General features: G+C 64.4%; 3 protein-coding genes across 3 annotated transcripts; all 3 read left to right on the forward strand.

Annotated features, from left to right (window-relative positions):
- Positions 1-519: 519 nt before the first annotated feature.
- On the forward strand, positions 520-7,655 carry MST1R (macrophage stimulating 1 receptor; the record flags this gene model as incomplete). The annotated part of the gene is made up of 20 exons (XM_080625163.1): positions 520-1,737; positions 2,758-2,946; positions 3,027-3,152; positions 3,230-3,400; positions 3,532-3,701; positions 3,791-3,977; positions 4,087-4,232; positions 4,334-4,495; positions 4,658-4,751; positions 4,844-5,071; positions 5,153-5,299; positions 5,373-5,532; positions 5,614-5,706; positions 5,781-6,008; positions 6,274-6,354; positions 6,437-6,618; positions 6,696-6,805; positions 6,919-7,084; positions 7,159-7,295; positions 7,373-7,655. The coding sequence occupies 20 exons, from the start codon at positions 520-522 to the stop codon at positions 7,653-7,655; spliced, it is 4,278 nt and encodes a 1,425-aa protein (XP_080481289.1).
- A 3,985-nt stretch (positions 7,656-11,640) lies between these two features.
- Positions 11,641-12,627, forward strand: LOC308224862 (actin, cytoskeletal 1-like; the record flags this gene model as incomplete). The annotated part of the gene is made up of 1 exon (XM_080625164.1): positions 11,641-12,627. One exon carries the CDS (start codon positions 11,641-11,643, stop codon positions 12,625-12,627), a length of 987 nt encoding a protein of 328 aa, XP_080481290.1.
- A 5,687-nt stretch (positions 12,628-18,314) lies between these two features.
- On the forward strand, positions 18,315-21,725 carry CAMKV (CaM kinase like vesicle associated; the record flags this gene model as incomplete). Its single annotated transcript, XM_080625165.1, has 10 exons — positions 18,315-18,409; positions 19,490-19,621; positions 19,701-19,775; positions 19,853-19,991; positions 20,071-20,191; positions 20,614-20,689; positions 20,772-20,908; positions 20,984-21,062; positions 21,138-21,225; positions 21,432-21,725. The coding sequence occupies 10 exons, from the start codon at positions 18,315-18,317 to the stop codon at positions 21,723-21,725; spliced, it is 1,236 nt and encodes a 411-aa protein (XP_080481291.1).
- Between the last annotated feature and the right edge of the window lie 979 nt (positions 21,726-22,704).

The raw sequence follows: 22,704 nt of genomic DNA on the forward strand, positions 1-22,704 counted from the left end.
CGGGGGCTGGCAGGGGACTTGTCCCAGTCCCGCGGGGATCCCCTGTCCCCACTGCTGTCGCGGGAGGCTGGCAGCGGTTCCCAGCCCCTGCCCGGCCCCAGGCAGCTCTTGGGGCCCTTGTCTGCGGGGGAGGAGGGGGACTGGCAGGGGTCCACCAGTCCCCAGGGGGGAGTCTTGGAGGACAGGGAAAGCTTCTGGGGTCGTCAAGAGTCTGAGGGGTGGCAGCAGGCAGGATTTGACCCCTGTCCTGCAGGCAACTTGGCTTCACCTCCTGCTTGTGGTGTTCGGGAAGAGGTTTGCTCTCCCAGCAGCACCCGCCATTCCTGGACCGAGGGCACCCCGGCACCCCCTTGCCCCACAAGCAGCTGACACAATGCCCCTGTTCCTTGCCTGATGGCAGTGAGTAAAACCCTTTCTCCTGTGTTTTGGCAGATGTGATGGTGACCAATCCTCCACGTGTCCTGACCACACTAAATGCTGAGCACCACTGATAACCCCACACCAGTGGCACTGCACAGCATGGGGCTGTTGTGGTGCACATGTCTCTTGCTGGTGCTCACCCTGGCCTCGCTGGGTGCTGGCGCCTGGCAGTGTCCCCGCATCCCTTACAGCTCCACCAGGAACTTCTCTGTCCCCTACACGCTGCCCAACCTCGACACTGGCAGCCCCGTGCAGAACGTCGCCATCTTCACCGACCCCACTGGCCCGGCCGCCATCTTCGTGGCCGTCCGCAACCGCATCCTGCTGGTGAGCCCTGAGCTGCGCCTTCTCTCCGTCCTCATCACCGGCCCTGTGGGCAGCGCTGAATGTGAGATCTGCCACCTGTGCCCGGCTGCTGTGAACAGCCCTGAGGACACAGACAACATCCTGCTGCTGCTGGACCCACTGGAGCCATGGCTGTACAGCTGTGGCACGGCATGGCACGGGCTGTGCTACCAGCACCAGCTGGAGGTGCGGAATGGCGAGGTGGCCATCGCAGCCACGCACTGCCTGTATTCAGCCATAGGAAACAGCCCCGCATCCTGCCCTGACTGCGTGGCCAGCCCCCTGGGGACCAGTGCCACCGTGGTGGCCACTTCCTACGCTTCTTTCTTCTACCTCGGCTCCACCATCAACAGCAGCGTGGCAGCACAGTACAGCCCGCAATCGGTGTCTGTCCGCAGGCTGAAGGGCACCTTGGATGGGTTTTCAGATGACTTCCAGTGGCTGACGGTGCTGCCGCAGTACCGGGACAACTACACCATCCACTACGTGCACTCCTTTGCGGATGGGGACCACGTCTACTTCCTGATGGTGCAGCCGGAGCGGCCAGGCTTGGGGACGTACCACACGCGCCTGGCACGGCTCAGCACCCATGAGCGCGACCTCCGCCGCTACCGTGAGCTCGTCCTTGACTGCCGCTTCGAGTCCAAGCGGCGGCGGAGGCGCAGTGGTGAGGAGGGTGCTGAGCGGGACGTCGCCTACAACGTGCTGCAGGCAGCGCATGCTGCCCGCCCCGGCGCACGCCTGGCCCGAGACCTCGGCATCAACGACACCGACACCGTGCTCTTTGGTGCCTTTGCCGAGAGCCGCATGGAGAGCTGGATGCCGCAAGCGAACTCGGCTGTCTGTGCCTTCCCCCTGCATCTCCTCAACCAGGCCATGGAGGAGGGCATGGAGAAGTGCTGTGGCACCGGGCACCAGCCTCTGCTGCGGGGGCTCAGCTTCTTCCAGCCGGTGGAGTACTGCCCGCACAGCGTGAGTCCTCTGCCATGCACCGCATCCATCCCGGGGAGGCTGGGGGTCAGCTGGGATGCGGGGAGGTGGATTTGGAATGCTGGGAAGCACTGAGGAGGCAGGGATCCAATTGTGTCCCCACCCCAGGCACCCTGTGCTCGCCCAGGCTGGGTGCTACAGACACACAACCTGGCACATGAGTGCACAGTTGCTTGCCGTGCATCCCTTTCCTTAGTGCGGCTTCCCAAGGGAGCCCCTGCAGTCACTGTCCCCACACTGGGCTGTTGATGGACACCCTCTCCACGGTGTTTATATATGCGGGGGAAGCCGCAGGGCTCTGGTGCTCCTAGGGCCGCTCCCGCCTTGCCCCCCCCCCCCAGCCCCAGGGCCGCAGCCTTCACTGGGCAAATAAAGCACAGGCGGAAGCAGGATTAGTCACCAGGGTTTCTCCTCCGCTGCAGCCGCTGGGCGGGAACGCTGTGTCCCAGGTACAAGCCCTGGCACAGCCGGGATAGGCACAGGCAGGAGCCCCCAGGGTCCCCTCTGCAGGCGGGGTCCCAGTGAGAGCCCGTGACACAAGTTTTGGTGTTCCCAGCCAGGCACAGGGCAAGGTGCAGCCAAATCCCCTCCGCTTACCGCACAGGGCTCACTGCCGCTGACTCACACCGGCAGCAGGGCGTGCCAGGGGGCACTCCCAGCCCCACAACCGGTGAGGGACCAGTAAGGACCCTGGCCCCTTGCCGAGCTCCAGGGGTTGGAAAGGGCGAGGGCTGGACTCGGGGTGTCTGCGCTGCGGTGCCGGCAGTGATAACCACATCCAGATGTGTCGGGAGGGGAGGGCAGGATCTGACGCTGCGCGGGGGTTGCGGGAGGGGCCGAGAATGTGCTTTTCCCCAAAAATATTCCCCGCCTGGAGGGAGTTTGGGCAATCGGCTGTCCCTAAAGCGTCCTGTGCCCGGAGCTGGTGCTCACCCGCGAGGCCATGGGGGGATTGGGGCACCCGGGCAGGCTTCAAGGCACCCACCCCATGCTCTGCCTCAGGTAAACCTCTCAGCACCAGTGGTCAACACCAGCTGTTGGGACAAGCCCACCCTCGTCCCCGCCGCCTCCCATAAGGTGGACCTGTTCAACGGGCAGCTGGCTGGCGTCCTCCTCACCTCCATCTTCGTCACCGCGCTGGGGAATGTCACCGTGGCTCACCTGGGCACAGCAGAGGGACGGGTATTCCAGGTGGGATGGGGGGGCTGGGTGGGCTGGGGGTCCTGGCAGGGTGTGGGGTGCGCTCAGCCCCCCGCTCTGCCCCGCTGCAGATGGTGCTCCAGCGCTCCAGCTCCTACCTCCTCACCTTGGCCAACTTCTCCCTGGGGGAGCCGGGGCCGGTGCGGGGCGCCATGGGGCTGCAGAGCCACTCGTTGTTCTTCGCTGCCGGCACCAAGGTGAGTGTGGGGTGCGGGCAGTGTGGGGTGGGTGGCAAGCCCCATGGGCCCTGCTCACTTCCGCTCTCTGTCCCCAGGTGTGGCGCCTGAACATCACCGGCCCCGGCTGCCGCCACTTCTCCACGTGCCAGCGCTGCCTCCGTGCCGAACGCTTCATGGGCTGCGGCTGGTGCGGCGATGGCTGCACGCGCCACCACGAGTGCCAGGGGCAGTGGGTCCAGGACAGCTGCCCGCCTGTCCTCACTGACGTAGGTCTGCGCCACCATCCCCCTGCTCCTGCATCTCCTGGGTGCTTGGATGGGAGGGAGGTGGCAAATGGGGCAGCCCAACCATCACCGGGTACTCGGGGCTCAGGGTGACGCTGATTCCTCTCCCACAGTTCCACCCTCGAAGTGCCCCGCTGCAGGGCCGGACACGGGTGACACTGTGTGGAATGACCTTCCGCTCCCGCCCGGACCCCGACCCCTGCCGCAGCCCCTCCGGAACCTGCCGGGTGGTGGTGGGACAGCGAGGCTGCACTGTGCTGCCAGAGGAGAGCAAGAGCCACAGGTCTGTGGTGGTGCCGGGGCAGGGAGCAGCAGCAGAGGGGTCTGGGGCTGACCCCAGCCTGGGGCTGACTCCCCATCACTGCCCCACAGACCCCTGCCCACCTCCCACCGTAAAGACTTTGTGGATGTGCTGGTGTGTGAGCTGCAGCCGGGGGGCCCGACAGCAGCAGGGGGCCCTGCTGATGTGGTGCTCACTGTGGAGGAACCCACTGGACCCTCTGGCTTCCCTGGTTTCCATGTCCATGGCTCTGCCACCCTCGGGGGCTTCCTTTTCGTGGTATGGCCTCGCTCTGGCCGTTACCCCAATGTGGGCCGGCCGCCTCCTGGCAGGGTTTGGGGTCGGGGGTTGGCTCACCTCCCACCCCAACGACCCCATTTCTGCACAGGAGCCCCGTGTCAATGCCCTGCACCCCCTGTTCGGCCCCCAGGGGGGTGGCACCCTCCTCTCGCTCTATGGCACCCACCTCTTGGCAGGGAGCAGCTGGCGGGTGATGGTCAATGGCTCCACATGCCCCCTGGCCGGACAGCCCAGGTACACCCCTGCCCCATCCCTGCGGGTGCAGTGCGATCCCTGGCACAGGGACCCCTCTGCAGCCCTGCTGTCCCCCCCAGCCACAGCCGCCGTGTCCCCAGGCAGGGTGATGGGGCCATTCGGTGCACGACTCCCGCTGCCGGAGGTCTGGGTGCAGCCCAGGTGTCCCTGTGGATTGATGGGGAGGAGTTCCTGGCACCCCAGCCCTTTGAATACCGCCCTGACCCCTCTGTTTCGGCTATTGTTCCCAGCTGCAGCTACGAGTGAGTGCTGGGCTGCATTCCCTGCCCGGCCTTCCCACCATCCTGGACGGGCTGGGTGAGGTGATGGGGACCACATGCACCCCAGGGACCATCTGCTCTGGGGGACTGCATGCCCTCTGGGGACTATGTGCACCCCAAAGCCCTGATCCCTGTCCGCTGTAGGGGCTCGATGCTCACCATCATCGGCACCCACCTGGACTCGGTGTATCGTGCCAAGATCCGCTTTGAAGCCAACGGTGTGAAGACCAAACCCACAGTAAGCACCAGGGCAGGAGACCGTCAACCCCGTCCATGCCCTGCCACCCCAGTGCCTGTGCCACACTGGTGCCAGCATTCTTCTGCCCACAGGAGTGCGAGAGCCCGCTGTCACCGGCGCAGGTGCTGTGCCGCAGCCCTGCATTCCGTTTTGAGAGCAAGGTGGAGATGACACCGGGGAACCTGAGCGTGCTGCTGGATGGTGCCACTGGCCGCTGGCTCTTCCACCTCCTCTACTACCCCCAGCCCAAGGTCTTCCCCTTGGAGCAGGAGGGTGGGCGTCTCCAGCTCAAGCCTGGTGACGATGAGATCGAAGTGCACGTATGTGGGGCAGTGGGGTGAGTCCGGGGGGGGGGAACCCACTGCCAAGACCCCCAGGCTCAGGGTGCTGTGTCTGGGCAGCAACTGGGGCTGGATGCAGTGGCCGCCTGCATGAACATCACCATGACAGTGGGGGGCCGGGACTGCCACCCCAACGTGCTGAAGAACGAGGTGACGTGCCGCCTACCCCGCGAGCTGCGCCTGCCCCCAGCCGGGGCCCCCGTGGAGGTAGGCACCCCCCGGGTGGGCCACCCCCCCCAGCGTCCCCCATCCCGGCCCTGATGAGCCCCTGCTCCCCCAGATCTGTGTGAACAGTGCCTGCAAGGCGCTGGGCTGGGTGCTGTCCCCCACCGTCTCGCTGGACCTGGCCTCCAGCCTGGCCCTGGGCATCAGTGTCACCTTCCTGGTCTGCGGCATCCTGGCTGCCGTGCTGCTCCGCTGGCACTGGAGGAAGAGAAGGGGTGAGTGCTGTGCTCCCCGGGCACCCCGCTGCCCCCCGGCCCTTGCCTGCATCCTACCACCCACCCCACTGCTGCCTGCAGGGACGGAGAACCTGGAGCTGCTGGTGCAGCCCAGCCGCAGAGACCCCCCCGCCACCACCCAGCGCCCTGGCATCGACTACAGGGAGGTGCTGGGTAAGTGGGTGACACCGGCAGGAGTGCTGGGGTGCTGGGTGCCTGCCCAGCCCTCACCCTGCCTGTCCCAGCAGTGCTGCCCACAGCAGGCAGTCCCGGCCCAGCACTGCCTCGGGCACGATTCACCGGTGCTGGTACCACTGCTGGTGCTGGTGTGGCGGCCGGCGGCTCCCCCGTGCCCCTGCTCAGGGCCACATCCTGCTGCCTGGAGGACCTGCGGCCAGAGCTCCTGGAGGAAGTGAAGGACATCCTCATCCCCGAGGAGCGGCTCGTCACCCACCGCCACCAGGTCATCGGCAAAGGTGACGCAATGCCTCAGTTTGCCCAGGGGAACTGTGCCTGCCCCATCCCTGGCAGTGTCCAAGGCCAGGTTGGACAGGGCTTGGAGCAACCTGCTCTAGTGGAAGGTGTCCCTGCCCGTGGCAGGGGTTGGGACTGGATGAGCTTTAAGGTCCCTTCCAACCCAAACCAGTCTGGGATATTATGATTCTATGATTCTATGAATTTGGCTGTGGCATTGCCCACTCACTGTGTGAAGTGCCACCTTTACGCTGCCTGTCCCTGCAGGACACTTTGGCAGCGTCTACCATGGCACCTACTCGGACCCACTGCTGGGGGACCTCCACTGTGCTGTCAAGTCCCTGCACCGTGAGTAGCACCCGCTGCCTCGGCACGGCCCCGCGGCACGGCACGGCTTGGCTGCAGCACTCTACAGCTCAGCTCTCAACAGGCATCACGGACGTGGAGGAGGTGGAGGAGTTCCTGCGCGAGGGCATCCTCATGAAGAGCTTCCACCACCCGCAGGTGCTCTCGCTGCTGGGGGTTTGCCTGCCCCGCCACGGGCTGCCCCTCGTTGTCCTGCCCTACATGCGCCATGGGGACCTGCGCCACTTTATCCGTGCACAGGAGCAGGTATGGGGGTACCCTGCAGGTGGGGGGGGTGGTGGTGTGGGACCAAGGTGTCCCCACTCACTGCTCCCACCCCACAGAGCCCCACAGTGAAGGAGCTCATCGGCTTTGGGCTTCAGGTGGCCCTGGGCATGGAGTACCTGGCCCAGAAGAAGTTTGTGCATCGGGACCTGGCAGCCAGGAACTGCATGTGAGTTTAGCCATGCCCACCAGCCTCAGACATGGAGTCACCCCATGGACCTGGGGGTGGGTATGAGGCATGCTGCCCGGTGTCTCTCCCCACCCAAAACTGGTGTCCCACAGGCTGGACGAGACACTGACAGTGAAGGTGGCTGACTTCGGGCTGGCACGGGACGTGTTTGGCAAGGAGTACTACAGCGTCCGGCGGCACCGCCATGCCAAGCTCCCTGTCAAGTGGATGGCACTGGAGAGCCTCCAGACCCAAAAGTTCACCACCAAGTCGGATGTGGTAGGCACGACCCCCCTCCCTGTCCCCATCCCCACCGTACCTCCCCCCCTCAATGGCAGCTCTCTGCCCGGCAGTGGTCCTTCGGGGTGCTCATGTGGGAGCTGCTGACACGGGGAGCATCACCGTACCCCGGGGTGGACCCTTACGACATGACCCGCTACCTGCAGCGGGGGAGACGCCTGCCACAGCCCCAGCACTGCCCCGATACCCTGTGAGTGGAGCTGGGGTGCGCAGGGTGGGGTGGGGGGGTCCCAGGGGGCTCTGGTGCTGACAGCCGTGTTGGGACAGGTATGAGGTGATGCTGAGCTGCTGGGCACCAGCGCCAGAGGAGAGACCGTCCTTCACCGGGCTGGTGGGTGAGCTGGAGCGTGTCTTGGCCGCGCTGGAGGGTGAGCTCTATGTCAACCTGGCTGTCACCTATGTCAACCTGGAGCATGGCCCCCCCTTCCCTCCTGCCCCTCTGGGGCTGTTGCCTGATGGTGAAGATGAGGATGAGGATAATGAGGAGGAGGACAAAGAGGATGAGGAAGAGGAAGAGGACGAAGAAGAGAAGGGGACAGCCGTGTTTTGATGGACTGCTCTGCACTGTGAGGACCACTGGATCCCCATGCACTATGGGCACGCTTGCCCTAGGAGGGATGCAGCGTGCAGCCGGGTGCTACAAGGCACTCTCCCTATGGGATGGGTGCTGAGAGGCAGCTGAGTGCTGTGGGGTGCTCTCCCATGGCTCACACCCGGACCTTACTGGGTGCTCCGCAGACTTGGCCCTACAACACAGGGTGCCATGGGGCTCTGTCCTGCACTGGCTGGGTGCTGGGGGCTCAGCCCCACCGTGGCTGGGTGCTGTGTGGTCCCAGGCTCAGCCCCACAATAGTGAGCCTCTGCTGTGGGGCCCCGGCAGGTGCCATAGAGTGACCTGGCCCACCTATGGGTGCCTTGGTGTTTCCAGCCCCTTGGCTGCTGGAATGGCTCATTAAAACCTACTTCTGTTTTTACCAAGGGCTGGGGCTGTGTCTCTGGGGGGACCGTGCCTGGGCTGGCAGCACCCCTGTCCCCCTGGGAGGAGGGGGCTCACCTCGCAGGGGGCACCTACTGTTCCTGTACCAGCCATGGGAGGGCACCTGCACACTGGTGCTGGTGTGGCCACCTCGGACCCTATCCCCTGGTGCCCACCATGCTGGGGCTACCCTATGCACCCCTGGGACCAACAGCCCCTGTGCTTAGGGGGGCACCCAGGGAGACACCAAGCTAAAGGATTTTCCTTAAAGTCCCTCTGGCCGGAGCCTGTAGCCCCGCTTGCTGGTGATCCCAAAGAGCAGCGGGTGCCAACTGTGCCCCTCACCTCTGCCTCCTTACCTGGGTGGCTGGGGGCTGTGGTGGTGATGTGGCATCTCACGGGTACAGCACCATACGCCTGGGCTTGGGGTGACGGTGCCCCTCGGATCACACTGCCCAAGGTGTGGGTCATGGTGACCCTGGGATCACAGCATGATGGGTGCGTGGGAACGGGATGAGGGTGTCCTTGAGACAACAGGTGGCTGGCTGTGGGATCACTGTGCTGCTGGAGTCACAAAGCTGAGGGTACGGGATTACAGCATCCATGGCATAGAGGTGCCACAGTGCCCAGGACATGCTATCTGGTGGCAGATGTAGTGGTACTCAGCCCAGAGTGGTACCCAGTACCAGTTACCCACCCTGCCTGCCTGCACAGGGTCACGGTGGGGCACACTGGATCAGGCTTGGGGGTTCCTGCCTAATGACCAAGTGTCATTACCAGTCTCACGTAATTACACCCTAATTGCTTTAACTGCTGCCTGTGCAGGGGATGGTGCAGCTTGTGCCAGGCACTGCCCGGGAGCAGGGAGAGCAACTGAGCCCCCACTGATCCCACCACCGGACTTTGCTCCTTTTGCTGGCAATGGTGGCAGACTTCCCATCTGCGAGGAGCTCACTGACAAGGAGATCCTCTCCACTCCAAGTCTGGGGCAAGAATCCCCTAGAATGAGACACTGGAAAAGAGGAAGCCACTGGTGATGGGCATCGCTCCCCTGAGTGCACATCCAGTGCTTGGGGCAGGGGATGAGGGCAGGGTGTGAGGATGGGTGAATGTGCAGGGGATGCTGAAATGTGCCCCAGCCCCACGGCCATGAGCAGCTCTGCTTCCTGGTCCGTGTCCAGCCGTGGGGGTCCTGCAGCCAGCACTGGCTTTAAACAAACCCTCCTCGGCTGCTCATTAGGTGGTGCCGGAGCCCGGGGCCGCGTCAGCTCCTATCAGCCAAGCTGTCCGTCTCCACCTGTGTCTCACACCTGCACAACTTTGTCGCCGCTCCCGCAGGGATATATTTAGTGTGGCTGGATCCCAGCATCCCGCAGTTCTGGGACAGTGCCTCAGTTTCCCTGCAGTGGGGCCGTGCTGCTCTCCTGACCTAGTGTGGGTGCTCACTCAAGGCCAAGCAGCACCATTTCGGCTGCGCTGCTGAGTTGCTGTAGCAACGGAAAGGGCCCAGCACCGCATGGCTGAACGGGCTGAATCAAAACCGGGAAGTGCTGGGGGATGCTAGGTGCCAGATGGAATGCAGGAATGGATGGACGGATGGACAGACAGACACATGGACAGGCACCTCAGTGTTACCCCCCTCAGCATGGGGCAGGGTGGCTGTGTTTGGGTGGCAGATGGATGCCTATCCCACTGTCTTGCGGCACGGTGGGGCAGCCCCAGGGGCTCCCAGTGTGACAGGGCTGTCAGTGCCTGTGGTGGGGTGGCGCAGTGAGCTGCTCGTCAGCTGACAAGGCTCGCATGGTGGTGATGGTGACGTGCTTTGAGGAGGGCGCCCGCCTCAGGCTGTCATGTGTGTGTCCCCCCAAATGTGCTAGTGGAGATGACAGATTTCATGCTAATACGCATTTATCCTCCCCTAATTATGCTGCGGGAAGTGAGGAGCAAGCGCCAGGCCTTCAACGCCATGGGCTGGCATGTGCCTACCCCTGTCTGTCCCTGCCTGCCCCTACCTGCCCCTGCCTGCTGCCAGCCAGGACCGGTGCTGGTGCTGCACATACCACTACAGCACAGAGGACAGGCAGGGGACACCACGGGGTGGCATCTCACATGGCATCTAGCACCCATTTCCCATCTTGGGGGTGTCTCAGTGGTGCTGCCTGGGCATGGGTGAGCACTCAAGTGGCACCCTGAGGTGCTGCATGGCTGGGCATGGTTGGTAGAACACCCAGTTGAGTGGTGGGCATGTGTGGCCATGGCATGCCATGCTGTGCAGTGCCACGTCGCAGTGTGCCTAGCCACCCCGGCTGCGGCAGAGCAGCCGGCGTCCCACCCCGGCAGCACGCCTTGCACACACAGCACTTTAAATGTTTTATTTGGGGAAAGTGCTGTCGTTAGCAGGGATTAATTATTAAAATCGGAGCCATCTATAAAACATGAGTGGCTGCGCGCGAGGCTGCGGGCACACGGGCAGAACCGCGCACGGACCCGCTGCCAGCAGCGCCTGGGGCTGTGCTGCAACAGCGTTTGCCCGTGCTGCTGCGATGGCACCTCGTGCACCTCGGTTCTGAGCCCCTCGTGGCAAAGCAGGTGCAAGGACTGGGTGCAGGCAATGGGTGCACCCATTCCTGTCCCCCTTTCACCTCCACCGCACCCAGGGATGGGGGCTGGAGTGGAGACGGGCAAAATGGTGTCAAATCAGCGTCGGAGCGAAGCGGTGGTCGCGGCGTCAGCCGGGCCGGCGAGAGGTGGCAGGAGGCAGCAGGCAGCACCAAGCTGTTTTTAGCGCTGCCGGCGCTGGGGAGCGGGCGTGAAGAGCGGCTGCCGCGGCTCCTCCGAGACGTTTATAGAAACCAGCAGGTCTTGCTAATGATGGCTGTGAGCCGCGGGGGGGCTGCCCGCACCCCGGCCCCGCACCCTGGCACCCCGGTCCTGCTGCCAGCCCCGTACCTCTGCCCCTCCCTCCTCGTGCTGGCACCCCTGCACTCATCTGGGGCTCTGCTGGCCCCCCGGGGAGCTCTGATGGACCTGGGGCACATCTGATGGTCTCTGAGGAGCTTCAGTGGTCTTTGGGGAGCTTTGGTAGCCCTTGGGGATCTCTGATGGACTCCAGGATGCTCTGGTGGTCCCCAAACAGCTCTGCTGAGCTCCAGGGATCTTTTCTTCACCCTGAAGCCTTACAGCCTATAAGACACATCTTTTCTCCTTTTTCTGTCCCCAAGAGAGGAACAACTCTTAGTCAGGGAGGCTCACTCCATCCCAGCACCCGATCAGGACCTGTGCCAGTGCTGGTCCCAGTCTTCTCTCTCAAGATCAGTTCTCTCTCAGCAAGGAGCCCCACATGAAACTCCTTGCCCTGAGCAGCCTCCCTGTGCCCTGGTCCCTACAACCACAGGTACTGCCCCAGGGAGACTGAAGGACCCCCAAAGGTCTTCCAGTGGGAAGGGGAACCAAAGCCTGATGCCATGGGTTATGTCATCACAGTGATGCAGGCAGTTGCTATGGCGACCAAGCTCCCTCCAAGGCAGAGCTCCAGGTAACAGCGCAAGCACTGGATGCGATGGGGGCCAAGTCAATGGACAGGTACAAGGCTTTGTGCGCTGCTGTCATTGACACGGGAACAAGCCACACAAGGAGCGGGCTGGCTGGGGACGAGCAGCCGCGGTCGGTGGTGCCCAGCCACGCTGGGGGCAGCGCCATCCTCACCCACGGCGTGGTCACCAACTGGGACGGGCTGGAGGAGCTGTGGCACCGCATCCTCTACCAGGAGCTGTGTGTCTGCCCCGAGGAGGTGGCCGTGCTGGCCACGGACGCCCCGCTTTCCCCCATTGCCAACCGGGAGAAGATGGCCGAGCTGCTCTTCGAGGGCTTCGGGGTGCCGGCCATGCTGGTGCTGCCCCGCTCCCTGCTCGCCGCATACTCCTATGGACGCACCGCCGGCGTGGTGGTGGGCTCCGGCGCCGGCACCTCATACGCGGCAGGGGTGCGGGAGGGCTACGCGCTGCCCCACGCCACCTTCCGCCTGGACGTGGCCGGGAATGCCCTCACCCTCTACCTGGGCCAGCTGCTGAAGTCCCGCGGGGTCCATCTCGACACTTACACCCTGTGCCGTCTGAAGGAGACCTGTTGCTGCGTCCTGCCGGGCGCCGGGAGGCCCCAGCCCGTCACTCCCCCCAGCACCTCGGGGCTGCTCAAAGAGGACGAGCGGTTCCGCTGCCCCGAGGTGCTGCTGGCCCCCACCGCCCTGGGGCTGCCGGGGCCGGGGCTGCTGGAGCAGGCGTCCCACAGCCTGCGCAGCTGCGGGGGCCCCTCTGGCGGCCCTCCATCCTCTCTGCTGCTGGCAGGGGGCACCACGCTGCTGCATGGCCTCCCCCAGCGCCTGTCAGCAGAACTGGGGGTCCCCGCCGAGGCCGCTCCACGCCGCCATGTAGCTGCCTGGCTGGGAGGGTCACTGGCCGCTTCCCTCGACGCCTTCCAGGGCTCATGGGTGCCGCGGGACGCCTATGGGGAGGGCGGCCCCACCATCGTGCACTCCCACTGCTGCTGACCCCAGTAAAGACCCACGAGTGGCAACTGGCAGCTGCACCCCTTTATTTCCTCCCTCCCCCCCTCCACCAGCCCCCCGAAAGGAGGGATGGGGTTTATTTGGCCCCGTTGCCAGGCCGACACACGCAATTACCACTGATTGCCTGACGGTTGCCATGGCGATGGCGAGCACGCAGGGATGTGGTGCCGCGTGGCGCTTGAGTCACGGACATGCTGCACAGCCCCCTGCTGCACCCCACTGCACCTCAGCAGCAGTCCCCCGGCATGAGGCTGCCAGGCCAGGCTGGCCTTGGACCCCCTCCAATGCTGTCTGGGGCAGAGAGGTACAGCCAGGTGTCCCTCATCCTGTGTTCCCCCCACCTGAGGCAAAGGGTCCCCAGCCTTGGCAGATCCACCTCAGCAGCCCCTCATGCCAGGAGGCCTACAGGAAATGTCACTCGAGACCAGTTAAGTCACCCTGAACAACCCAGCTCTGGGCTCACCATGGGCCAGTGGGAAGGGTGGTGGGTGCATGGAGCACTGGGTGCATGGAGCACTGGATGCATGTGGTGATGGGTGCATGGGTCAGTGGGTGAGCAGGTCAGTGGGTCAGGGCACAGCAAGGACAAATGCTGGCGGGTTCAGCAAAGCTGATCATCCCAAAACGGGGCACGGAGTGATGTGAGATCTGAACCAGAGCTAGGGCCAGGGGGGAACCAGAGGGCAGCAATGGAACCCTGGTTCAGTTCTGCCATGGCAGGAGGCTGGTGCCAGGAGGTGCCGGGCACAAGGCAGGCTGAAGGGGCTGGAGGCGCCACAGGGGACAGAGTGTCCAAGAGGGATGGAGGAGTCATGAGGTATGGAGGAGCCCATCCCACCCCTCATGTCGCGAGCCGCTGTCAGGCAGTGCTGAGCCGTGTCGGGTGCCTGCTGGGTAATTGTGAGTTACACTCCAGGTTCCTGCAAGGTGCAGAGATTAATAACTGTGCCGCGCTGCTGCCGGCCGCTGTGATTAAAATCTTGATTAGAAGCTCAAACTAGAGCGCCCTGCTAATTCCCCAGCTCTCACGTGCTGTTAATTACCCAGTGCGGGTGACGATGAGCCTGGGGCTTGCAGTGGGTCAGATGCAGGGGGTGCCCTGTGTTGAGTCTACCTTGGGGTGCTGGCTGGTCTCTCTGTGAGCAGAGGGAAGATGCCAGCTTTAGGGATGGGATCCTGGTGTCCCCTGCCCATGGGTCTGCCTGACCCAAGGTTGTGGGGCTGGGGAGAGGATACGGCTCTGTGGCAGCTCAGGACCAGGTGGTTTTGGGAAGCTGGGGTTTGGTGGGTGCAGGGCAGAAGGGGAGGTGAGTGCTGGTGCAGCTCAGAAGTGGCACCATATGGGCCACAAACGCCAGTGTACAGCATGATGCCATGCAGAAGGCTCCACACACGCGGCTGCATTGCATGAGGAGCAAGGTGCTCTGGGAACTGCGGGGAGGGGTGGGGGGCCCAGCTGCACCCCAGGGCTGTGCTGTCCACCCTGTGCTGGGTGCCATGCCCAGGAGGTGGGCAGAGTTAACAGTATTAGGGTGGCTGATTTCTTGCCCCTTTTTTCCCCTTGGCCTGGGCTGTGGGGAATGGATAAACCCTGTCCATTGGAGAGCAAGTAGGGCCTCACAACTGTGGAAAGAGGACAAAGGAAGTTGCCTGGTTCCCATAGGATCATGGCACAGAAGTAGGACCATGTATCTGCCTGTGTCTTCATAGTATATGTCATGCTGAGCCCACACTCAGCTCTGCTAATAACCTACTCCTGTTCCATCTCATCCAGACTGTCTCATCCCACCCCACTCCATCCATCCTGTCCTATTCCATCCCGACACCATCCCATCCATCCCACAACATCCCATTCCACCTTATCCTACCCCATTCATCCCATCCATCCCATCCCATCCTACACCATCCATCCCATCTCTCCCATCTATCCTGTCCCATCCCACCCACCCCATCCTATCTTGCACCATCCCATCTGGGGCAGGTGGTCACAGCCCAGCCTAGGGGACCCCGGTGCATCTCAGTGCTTTGTGTCTCACTTCAGTCCCCACCACCTCAGTGAAGCCCATCGTGACACCAGAGCTGCCCCAGCACTCCACAGGCTCAGTGTCCGTTTGGGTGAGCACCTCCTGGGGCAAACAGAAAGGATGGGGAGAGTACCACGGGCTTGGGGGGACACCCGCAGGCAGCTCTGGCTCACTCAGCTGGGCAGCAGCGGGACCTGACCACCTCACGGGGGCTCGCGGGTATTGGCGCACCCCACACGTGGGTGCTGGTGGGGCTCCCATGGGGTGCCCCTGACCGGTTTTACGCCCTGCCCGCGTTGCGGGGCAGCTCCGGAGCCGCGGCCGCCCTGTCCCGCCGCGCTGCGAGACTCGCTCCATCACCACGCGTGACCGTTCCCGCGGTGCCTCTCCCGCGGCCAACGGGCGGGGCGCGAAGTTTGGCAGTGACGTCAGGGGCGGGGCGGGGCTCCCGGCGGGGGGCGGGCCCCCGAGGTCCCTCCCCCCCAACTTGCCGCGCCGGGCGCGCGGGGCCGCGCCGCGACGGAGCGACGGCTCGGCTCGACTCGGCTCTGCTCGGCTCCGCACCGGCCCCGCGCGGAGGGAGCGAGGGAGGGGCGTGCGGCCCCCCCGAGCGGCGGCCCCGGGCCGCGGCCCCCCTTTGCGGTCGAAGAGGCGTGCAGGTGAGCGCGGCGCAGCGCCGGGACAGCCCCGACCCGGGACAGAGCCGAGCAGAGCCGGTCCGTGCCGTGCTGCGGACGGGGGGAGGGGAGCTAGGACCTGGGTGAGGGCGTTGATGGGACTTGGCGCTTATTGGCTCGGGGTGCCCCCCACGCAACCCCCACCCCCTCCGCTGTGGCCCGGGACATCGCGGCCGGTCCGTGTCCGGCTCCGTGCGCGCTCCGACGGCCGCCCGCTGCTGCCCCGTCCCCGACGGCACCCCGCGTCCCGCAGATCCCGAGCCCCGACGGGCGCCCTGGAGCCCGGCTCCCCTCGCGCCTCCTCGCTCACCGCCCCCGTGCCGCTTCTGCGCGGAGCCCGGAGAGCCCCGTGATGGGGGAATGATGCTGGAGACTCTCGCCCCGCTCCCCCGCCGCCGGGCGTCCCCTTCTGGGTCCATGCCCCTCTCCCTGCAGCCCGCTCCTTTCCCGCTGCCGCATCACTCCGAGCCGGCCCCTGCCAAGACTTCGCCTGCGGTGCGCGGCCCGGGCCGCCCCTCCGCACTATTCCGGGGCTCCCCCCTCCAGCCCTGGTGCTCCTGCGGCCAGCGCGCGGCTGGCGCAGCCCCTCCGCCTGCCGCTGCCCGCCTCCCCCCTGCACCAGCAGCACTTCGGTCAGTCTCGGCCCGGCTGCAGTTTCTCCCTCTTCCCGGTACATCCTTTACCAGAGATGTTGGGAGGAATGGGGAGTGACAGCGGGGACCCCCCGACACGGACACGTCTAGGACGGCTGCAGGTGGAAGCGGGGCCGGGGCAGGAGCCCGGCTGGTGGTACCCGCGCCGTAGGGCAGATCCGGGGTTCTGGGGGCTGGGGCGCCCCGCTGGTGAGGGCTGCGGGGCTGCGTCATCTCTTCGTGCCGTCCGCACCCAGCCACCCACTTCCCCGCTATTGTCTTACACCCGCTGTTGCTTCTTGCTCCCAAATTAGATGCTTCAGCGGGGGGGGACGTGCGCGGGTGCCGGTGCAGCACCCAACCTCCCCCCCCAGCACCCCGGGGAGGGAGCACTCCCCTTTCACCCACTGTTTGCCTGGGTGCCCCTGCCATAGCAGGGGTACTTTCACCTGTGGGGCACAGGTGTGGGCCCTGATGTGGGGCTGGGTGCCAGCCTCCCTTGTGGGGTACCTGGTGTACAGTGAGCCACCCCTCAAGCCAGCCTGGGACCAGGAAGGGTGCTGGTGCTCAGCCCCAGCAGGATGGGTCCCTGCTAAATGAACGGGAACTAATTTTATGAGCGCAGATTAGCTGATCACTCGCAGAGACAGCAATAAAATCCTGATATATCATCTCACCCGAGTCCCCTTCCTGGCTAATCCTGGCATCACGCCATTGGCGCTGGCAGCCTGCCCACAGGACAGCCCTACCCCTGGCAGCATTGAGCCTGCCACCATGCCAGTGGCTGCCGGGACAGCTCTTGTGCCCCTCTGCTGGGCATGGTGGCACAGCAGAGCTGGTGTCATGCAGCACAGGGTCATGGAGGTGCCAGGCAGGGCATGTTTGCTGGGAAGGCTGTTGGATGTGATGAGCGTAGGCTAGAAAGCCTCAGCCAGTCTGTGGCATGGGTAAGGGTGTCCCATGGGTGCTCTGCTTCTCTTTTGGGACAGGGTGCACCCTTAGTGGGACAGGGATGGGTGCTTTTGCCCAACATGGGCTTTTCGGCAGGAGGGTGCCTGGGTGTCGTGTGATGTGGGAGCACCCATCCCTGCAAGCATTGCTCAGGCAGACACAGAGGCAACTCAGTCCCAAGGGATGGAGGCAGGAGGGAGCATCCCCCCATTCCCTGGCTCACTGCACCCACATCCCACCCAGGTTTGGGGTCAGTCACCCTAGGGAGTGCTCAGGTGCATGTCCTGGGTGCTGCAGGCAGGATCACCTTCCTCCTGGGGCCTGTGGGGCAGGAATGGTGCCGTGCACCCTCAGGTGGGTCGGGCGCTGCTGCTGGGTGCTGCCCATCCCTGCCCCCTCCTCCCAAGGATGTGCCGCTTTCTGCATCTCCAGCTCCCATTGCCATAGCAACAGGCTCGGCGCTTGGGTACCCGTGATGCCGGCTCCGCATCCCGCACTGCCATCCTGTCCGTGGCCCCCGCCGCCAGGCCCCAGGCATTGCTGCCATGGCACAACATGATGAGGCCGGCATAGCACAGCGTGGTGGTTCAGGAACTTTAGGATTGGGCGATGTGTGCTCTCAGCGTTGTGCCAGTATCCCATTGCAGGGCCTCACTTGGGCCCTTCCAAGGGGGCTAGTGGGGCTAGGTAGCCCTGTCTCCTGAGCCATCAGAAAAGAACATCTGCTGAAACTTCCTCCCAGAAACGGGATGGGAAAGTGGAAAAAATTACTTTATAGGGCCCATTTTTTTGTTGGAATGCGTCTGAGCGGGATCTGGTTTTGAAGGGTTCCTGGTAGGAAAGCAAAGGGCAAAATGTCCTTCCTAAAGGGCTGGAGGAGCCAGTGTGTTCCATGGCTGGTGTTCTGCCTGCTGCCAAACCAGGGTTCTGTGGTTGGGCCACTGCAGCTGTTAAGGGACAGGGAGTTGAGGCTGGTGTAACTCATTGCACATGTGATGTCGTGTGGCGATGCTCTGCTGGTGGAAGAAGAAATATCAACGTGGGGCAAAACTGGGCTGAGAAACGAGAAAGGATCTGTTCTCCTCTGCTGCCTCCCCAGTGGGTGCTCCAAGCTCTGCGATAGCCCTGGCTACTTAAATCATTGGCAATCTGCAAACAGGGGCCAGAGGGGCCGGCCACCGGCAGCCCGAGCCCCAGCAGAGCGGCTGGATGCCACAGGGATGAACACACATCAGTGAGGCTGGGCATATGGTGGCCAGCGGCGGCAAGGAAGCACCAGCAGCCGCTGCGCTTCATTAGGCTTCACGTTAATTGGTACAGCTACAGGGGCTGGTGGTGCTGGGTGCTCAGAGTCTCTCCCTGCCCTGCCAGCACCGGGCCCTGCGATGCCGTTTGGCTGTGTGACGCTGGGAGACAAGAAAGATTATAACCAACCGTCCGAGGTGACCGACAGATATGACCTGGGCCAAGTCATCAAAACGTGAGTTGGTCTCTTCCAGGCCCCACGGTGCCTCGGGGACCCCAACCACCTGCATGTCCTGACCTGAGGGGGGCGGAATTTCGGGGTGCTGGGTGGGCACTCACCACCACCTCTGAGGAAGGCAGCTGCTGCCAGCTGCAGCCGGGCGGCTCCCTGTATCCCTCTCTCCTCCCCCCAACATTTGCAGGGATTGCAGGAATCCTGCATGATCCCAGCTCCCCCGAGCGCTCCAGGAAGCAGGAGGGCTCTGCTCCAGCAAAAGAAAGTGCATTTGGGGGCAGGAGTGGAGCGCTGCTGCTTCTCCCCAACTTCTATTGCTGTGCTGGGGGACCCTCTAGGAAGCAGTCCAAAACCTGGAGCCTTCAGACTCATTGAGAGCGGTTTGACCCCAAAATATGCACCAACATTTTTCCTGTTCGCCTCCAAAACACTGGGACCACGTGGCCGTGGGTCACGCCTGGCAGGGTTACACTGGGCATCTTGTTGGGTGCTGGCAGAGCTCTGCTCCATCCTTTGGGCAGCCTGTCCCAAAGCCCATGGGTCTCAGCTCCCATGCACCTAGGGCAGATGCCACAAGGGTTTTGGCATAGCCAGGGTAGCTGGAAAGCCAAAGGCTTTGTTGGAGCAGCCCTGAGGCCCCCCCCGGGGGCTTCCTGCAGCTCTGGCCTGGCTGATGGGCTGGAGCACCATTAATAATAGAACAGAACTATTGCAGCATCCCCCTGCACCAGCGCATCTCCCCTTTTCTCTTCCTGACTGCAGCGCTGACATTAATGCCGGGGTGTGCCGCTGTTCCACCTCGGCACAGCCAGCACAGGCAGCAGGTCTTGCCCTGGCTGCTGTGGGGAGGGGGCTTTTTAATCAGCAAATTTTCCCCTTCCCTATACGTTTGATTATTCCCTATCAGTTCCTTTTCACTGCCCTCTTTCCTTTATGCTATGGAGATGATTTTAGCTGCAGCTTCCTTCCACTCCTGCAGCATCTCCCCTTCCCGGTGGGATGGGGTGATGCTGATGGGGCCGGGGACCACCTGAGTACCTCAGGCTCCCCAGGGGGGTGATGCTGTGGGTGCTCTTACAGGGAAGAGTTCTGTGAGATCTTCCGGGCCAAGGAGAAGTCAACAGGGAAGCTGTACACCTGCAAGAAGTTTCTGAAGCGGGACGGGCGGAAAGTGCGGAAGGCAGCCAAAAACGAAATCATCATCCTCAAAATGTCAGTGCTGGGACTGTGGTTGGCTCCCATGCCGCTGAGCAAAGCAGGGACCCCCACCCATGCCCCTGTTTCTCCATAGGGTGAAGCACCCCAACATCCTGCAGCTGGTGGACGTCTACATCACCCGCAAGGAGTATTTCATCTTCCTGGAGCTGTAAGTGTTTGGAGTGCAGGGGGGCTGGCTGGGGCTGCCCCCAGGGGGATGGGATTTGGAAGAGCTGCTGTTGGCAGGGCCACTGGCCGGGAGGTCTTCGACTGGATCCTGGACCAGGGCTACTACTCGGAGAAGGACACCAGCAACGTCATCCGGCAGGTGCTGGAGGCTGTCGCCTACCTGCACTCACTCAAGATCGTCCACAGGAACCTCAAGGTCGGTGGTGGTGGGGTGGGAGCACCCATGGGCGCTGGTGTGCCCCCAAGCCTGGCACTCACAGCCCCTGCTCCGGCAGCTGGAGAACCTGGTGTACTATAACCGCCTGAAGAACTCCAAGATCGTCATCAGTGACTTCCACCTGGCCAAGCTGGAGAATGGGCTCATCAAGGAGCCCTGTGGCACCCCTGAGTACTTGGGTAGGTGAGAGCCACGTGGACAGGCAGCACGGCTGGAGTCCCAGCAAATCCCTGCTTCTCCTCGCTACCCTGGGGACCAGTCCTGAGTGCTCCCATTAGGTCCCTCCCAATGGTCATGGGTGCTCCTAGTGGATTCCTTCTGCTGCTCATCACCCCTGGGCTGATCCTGGGTGCCCCTGGTGTGTCCTTCTCCTCCCCATCACCCCAGGAGCTGATCCTGTGTGCTCCCAGTGAGTCTTTCTCGCTCCCTGTCACACGAGGGATTGATTCTGGGTGCTCACAGTGGGTCCCATTCTCTCCCCATCACCCCAGGGGCTAATCCTGAGTGCTCCCAGTGGGTCCCTCTGCTCCCCATTGCCCTGGAGAGGAGGCACCAGGGGGTTGGAGACCTCAGGGCAGGGCCACTCTCTTGTCCCCCACAGCTCCAGAGGTGGTGGGGCGGCAGCGGTACGGGCGGCCGGTGGACTGCTGGGCTATCGGTGTCATCATGTACATCCTGTGAGTGCAGGGTGAGGGATGGGGTGGCTGTGGGGGGCTGTGGGCCATGACCGGGGCTGAGTCCCCCAACACTGTCCCCCAGCCTTTCGGGGAACCCCCCCTTCTATGAAGAGACAGAGGAGGAAGACTATGAGAACCACGACAAGAACCTCTTCCGCAAAATCCTGGCCGGGGACTATGAGTTTGACCCTCCATACTGGGACGACATCTCGCAGGCGGGTGAGCCCCACGGTGTGGGGGGAACACATGGGGTTCCTCAGTGTTCCCCCCAGGCACTGACTTCCTCACCCTCAGCCAAGGAGCTGGTGACGCGCCTGATGGAGGTGGAGCAGGACCAGCGGATCACGGCGGAGGAGGCCATCTCCCATGAGTGGTGAGGGGCGGAGGGGGCAGGCGGGGGACCGGGGGGGCTGGTGGGGGGGCCGCTCACCCCTCCTCACCTCCCCAGGATCTCCGGCAACGCCGCCTCCGACAAGAACATCAAGGACGGCGTCTGTGCCCAGATCGAGAAGAACTTCGCCCGGGCCAAGTGGAAGGTGAGTGGGGGCGCCCCGTGCCTCAGTTTCCCCTCCCAGCCGCCCCCAGTCCCCCAGCACGGGGCTGTCAGCCTCGGGGGTTCCCAGCCCCAGCGAATCCCGCAGCCCCCAGCAGGCATCTGCGGTGGGGAACCCGACTCAGCGGTGATGGGCCCCGGGGCAGGGGAGCACCCGTGCCCGACGGCTCCTTGCCTCTCCCCACGCAGAAAGCGGTGCGAGTGACCACGCTCATGAAACGGCTGCGGGCGCCCGAGCAGGCGGAGACTGGCCCGGCCTCGGCTTCGGCCTCGGCTTCGGCTCCGGCCCGGGCTGCGGGTCCAGCCTCGCTCCTTGCCCGCGCCGCCGCCGCTGCCAAGGACAATGCGGGCTCCGCTGCTCCCAGCCCGCCGCCCGCTGCCGCGCAGCCCGAGGCCCCCGGCACGCCGCCTGCCGAGCCCACCACGTGTAACGGGGAAGGGGCTGCCGCCGCCGCCGAGCCCCCCAGCGAGCAGACCGGCTGAGCGGCGGCGGCCCCGGCACCCCCCTTTGTACATAGCCCCGGCATGGCCCCCGCGCCCCCGCCTGCGTCCCCTTTTCTACGTGCCCCGACGGAGAGCCGGCCGCGGGGCAGAGCCCTGCATGGAGCCCGTCCGACCCGCCCCCCGGCGGCTTTGCCGGTCGGTCTGTCCGTCCCTGCCCCGTCCCGCTCTCTCAGTCTGTCCCCCGCCGCCGTGTCTCGTCCCCCCCCATCCCACCCCGGGGATGTCCAACAGAGATACGGGGCAACCCTCCCCGGCCGCACGCCCCGCAGGGCTGGGGTGGGGAGCTTCGCGCGGTGCCCCCCAAACACACATGCATGTGCGGGGCCGCGGGGGGGGCCCGGCGGGCAGAGCACCCGGTACCCCCGCTCCAACCCGGGGTCGCGTTGCAGGGGCGAGGGAGCACCGGGAGCCATTCCCCCCCCCCGCGTCGTGCCTGGAGGATCCCAAATGTTTCACCCCGGCTCCTCCCCTCCCGGTCGCCGCTTCCCTCCCTCGCAGCTGCATGCCTGCAGGGCCGGCTCTGCCTGCGGCTGCCGCCGCGCCCCGCTCCAACCCCCCCCCCCCCAGGCTGTATCTGGCAAATAAAGACCCCGCTGAGGACAAACTGAGACAGCACCAGCGCCGCCTGCACCGTCTCTCTGTGGGGTGCGGGGTGCCGGCAGCGGGACGCGATAAGTAACGGCCGCGGGGTGGCGTCCCCCGACCCCGCCGTTAAGGCTTCAGCGTACACGAGCACAGAGACCCGAGGGCACCGCGGGCGCAGAGACCCGGAGGCGCGGCCCGCAGGACACGCCCCCAGCCGAGGCTCCACCCTCCAGCTTCGGCTCTCGCCCCTTGAGGTCACATCCGCACCGGGCCGGAAGCGGCGGGTGCGCGGTGGTATTTGAACGGCGCGGTACCGCGCGGCTGCCGTGGTCGCGGGGTCGTGTTCCGCCGGGGCCGCCAGCCCGGCCCCGCC

The sequence above is a fragment of the Psittacula echo genome (genome assembly GCF_963264785.1).
Source record: "Psittacula echo genome assembly, chromosome: 9".
In the NCBI taxonomy this organism is placed as follows: domain Eukaryota; kingdom Metazoa; phylum Chordata; class Aves; order Psittaciformes; family Psittacidae; genus Psittacula; species Psittacula echo.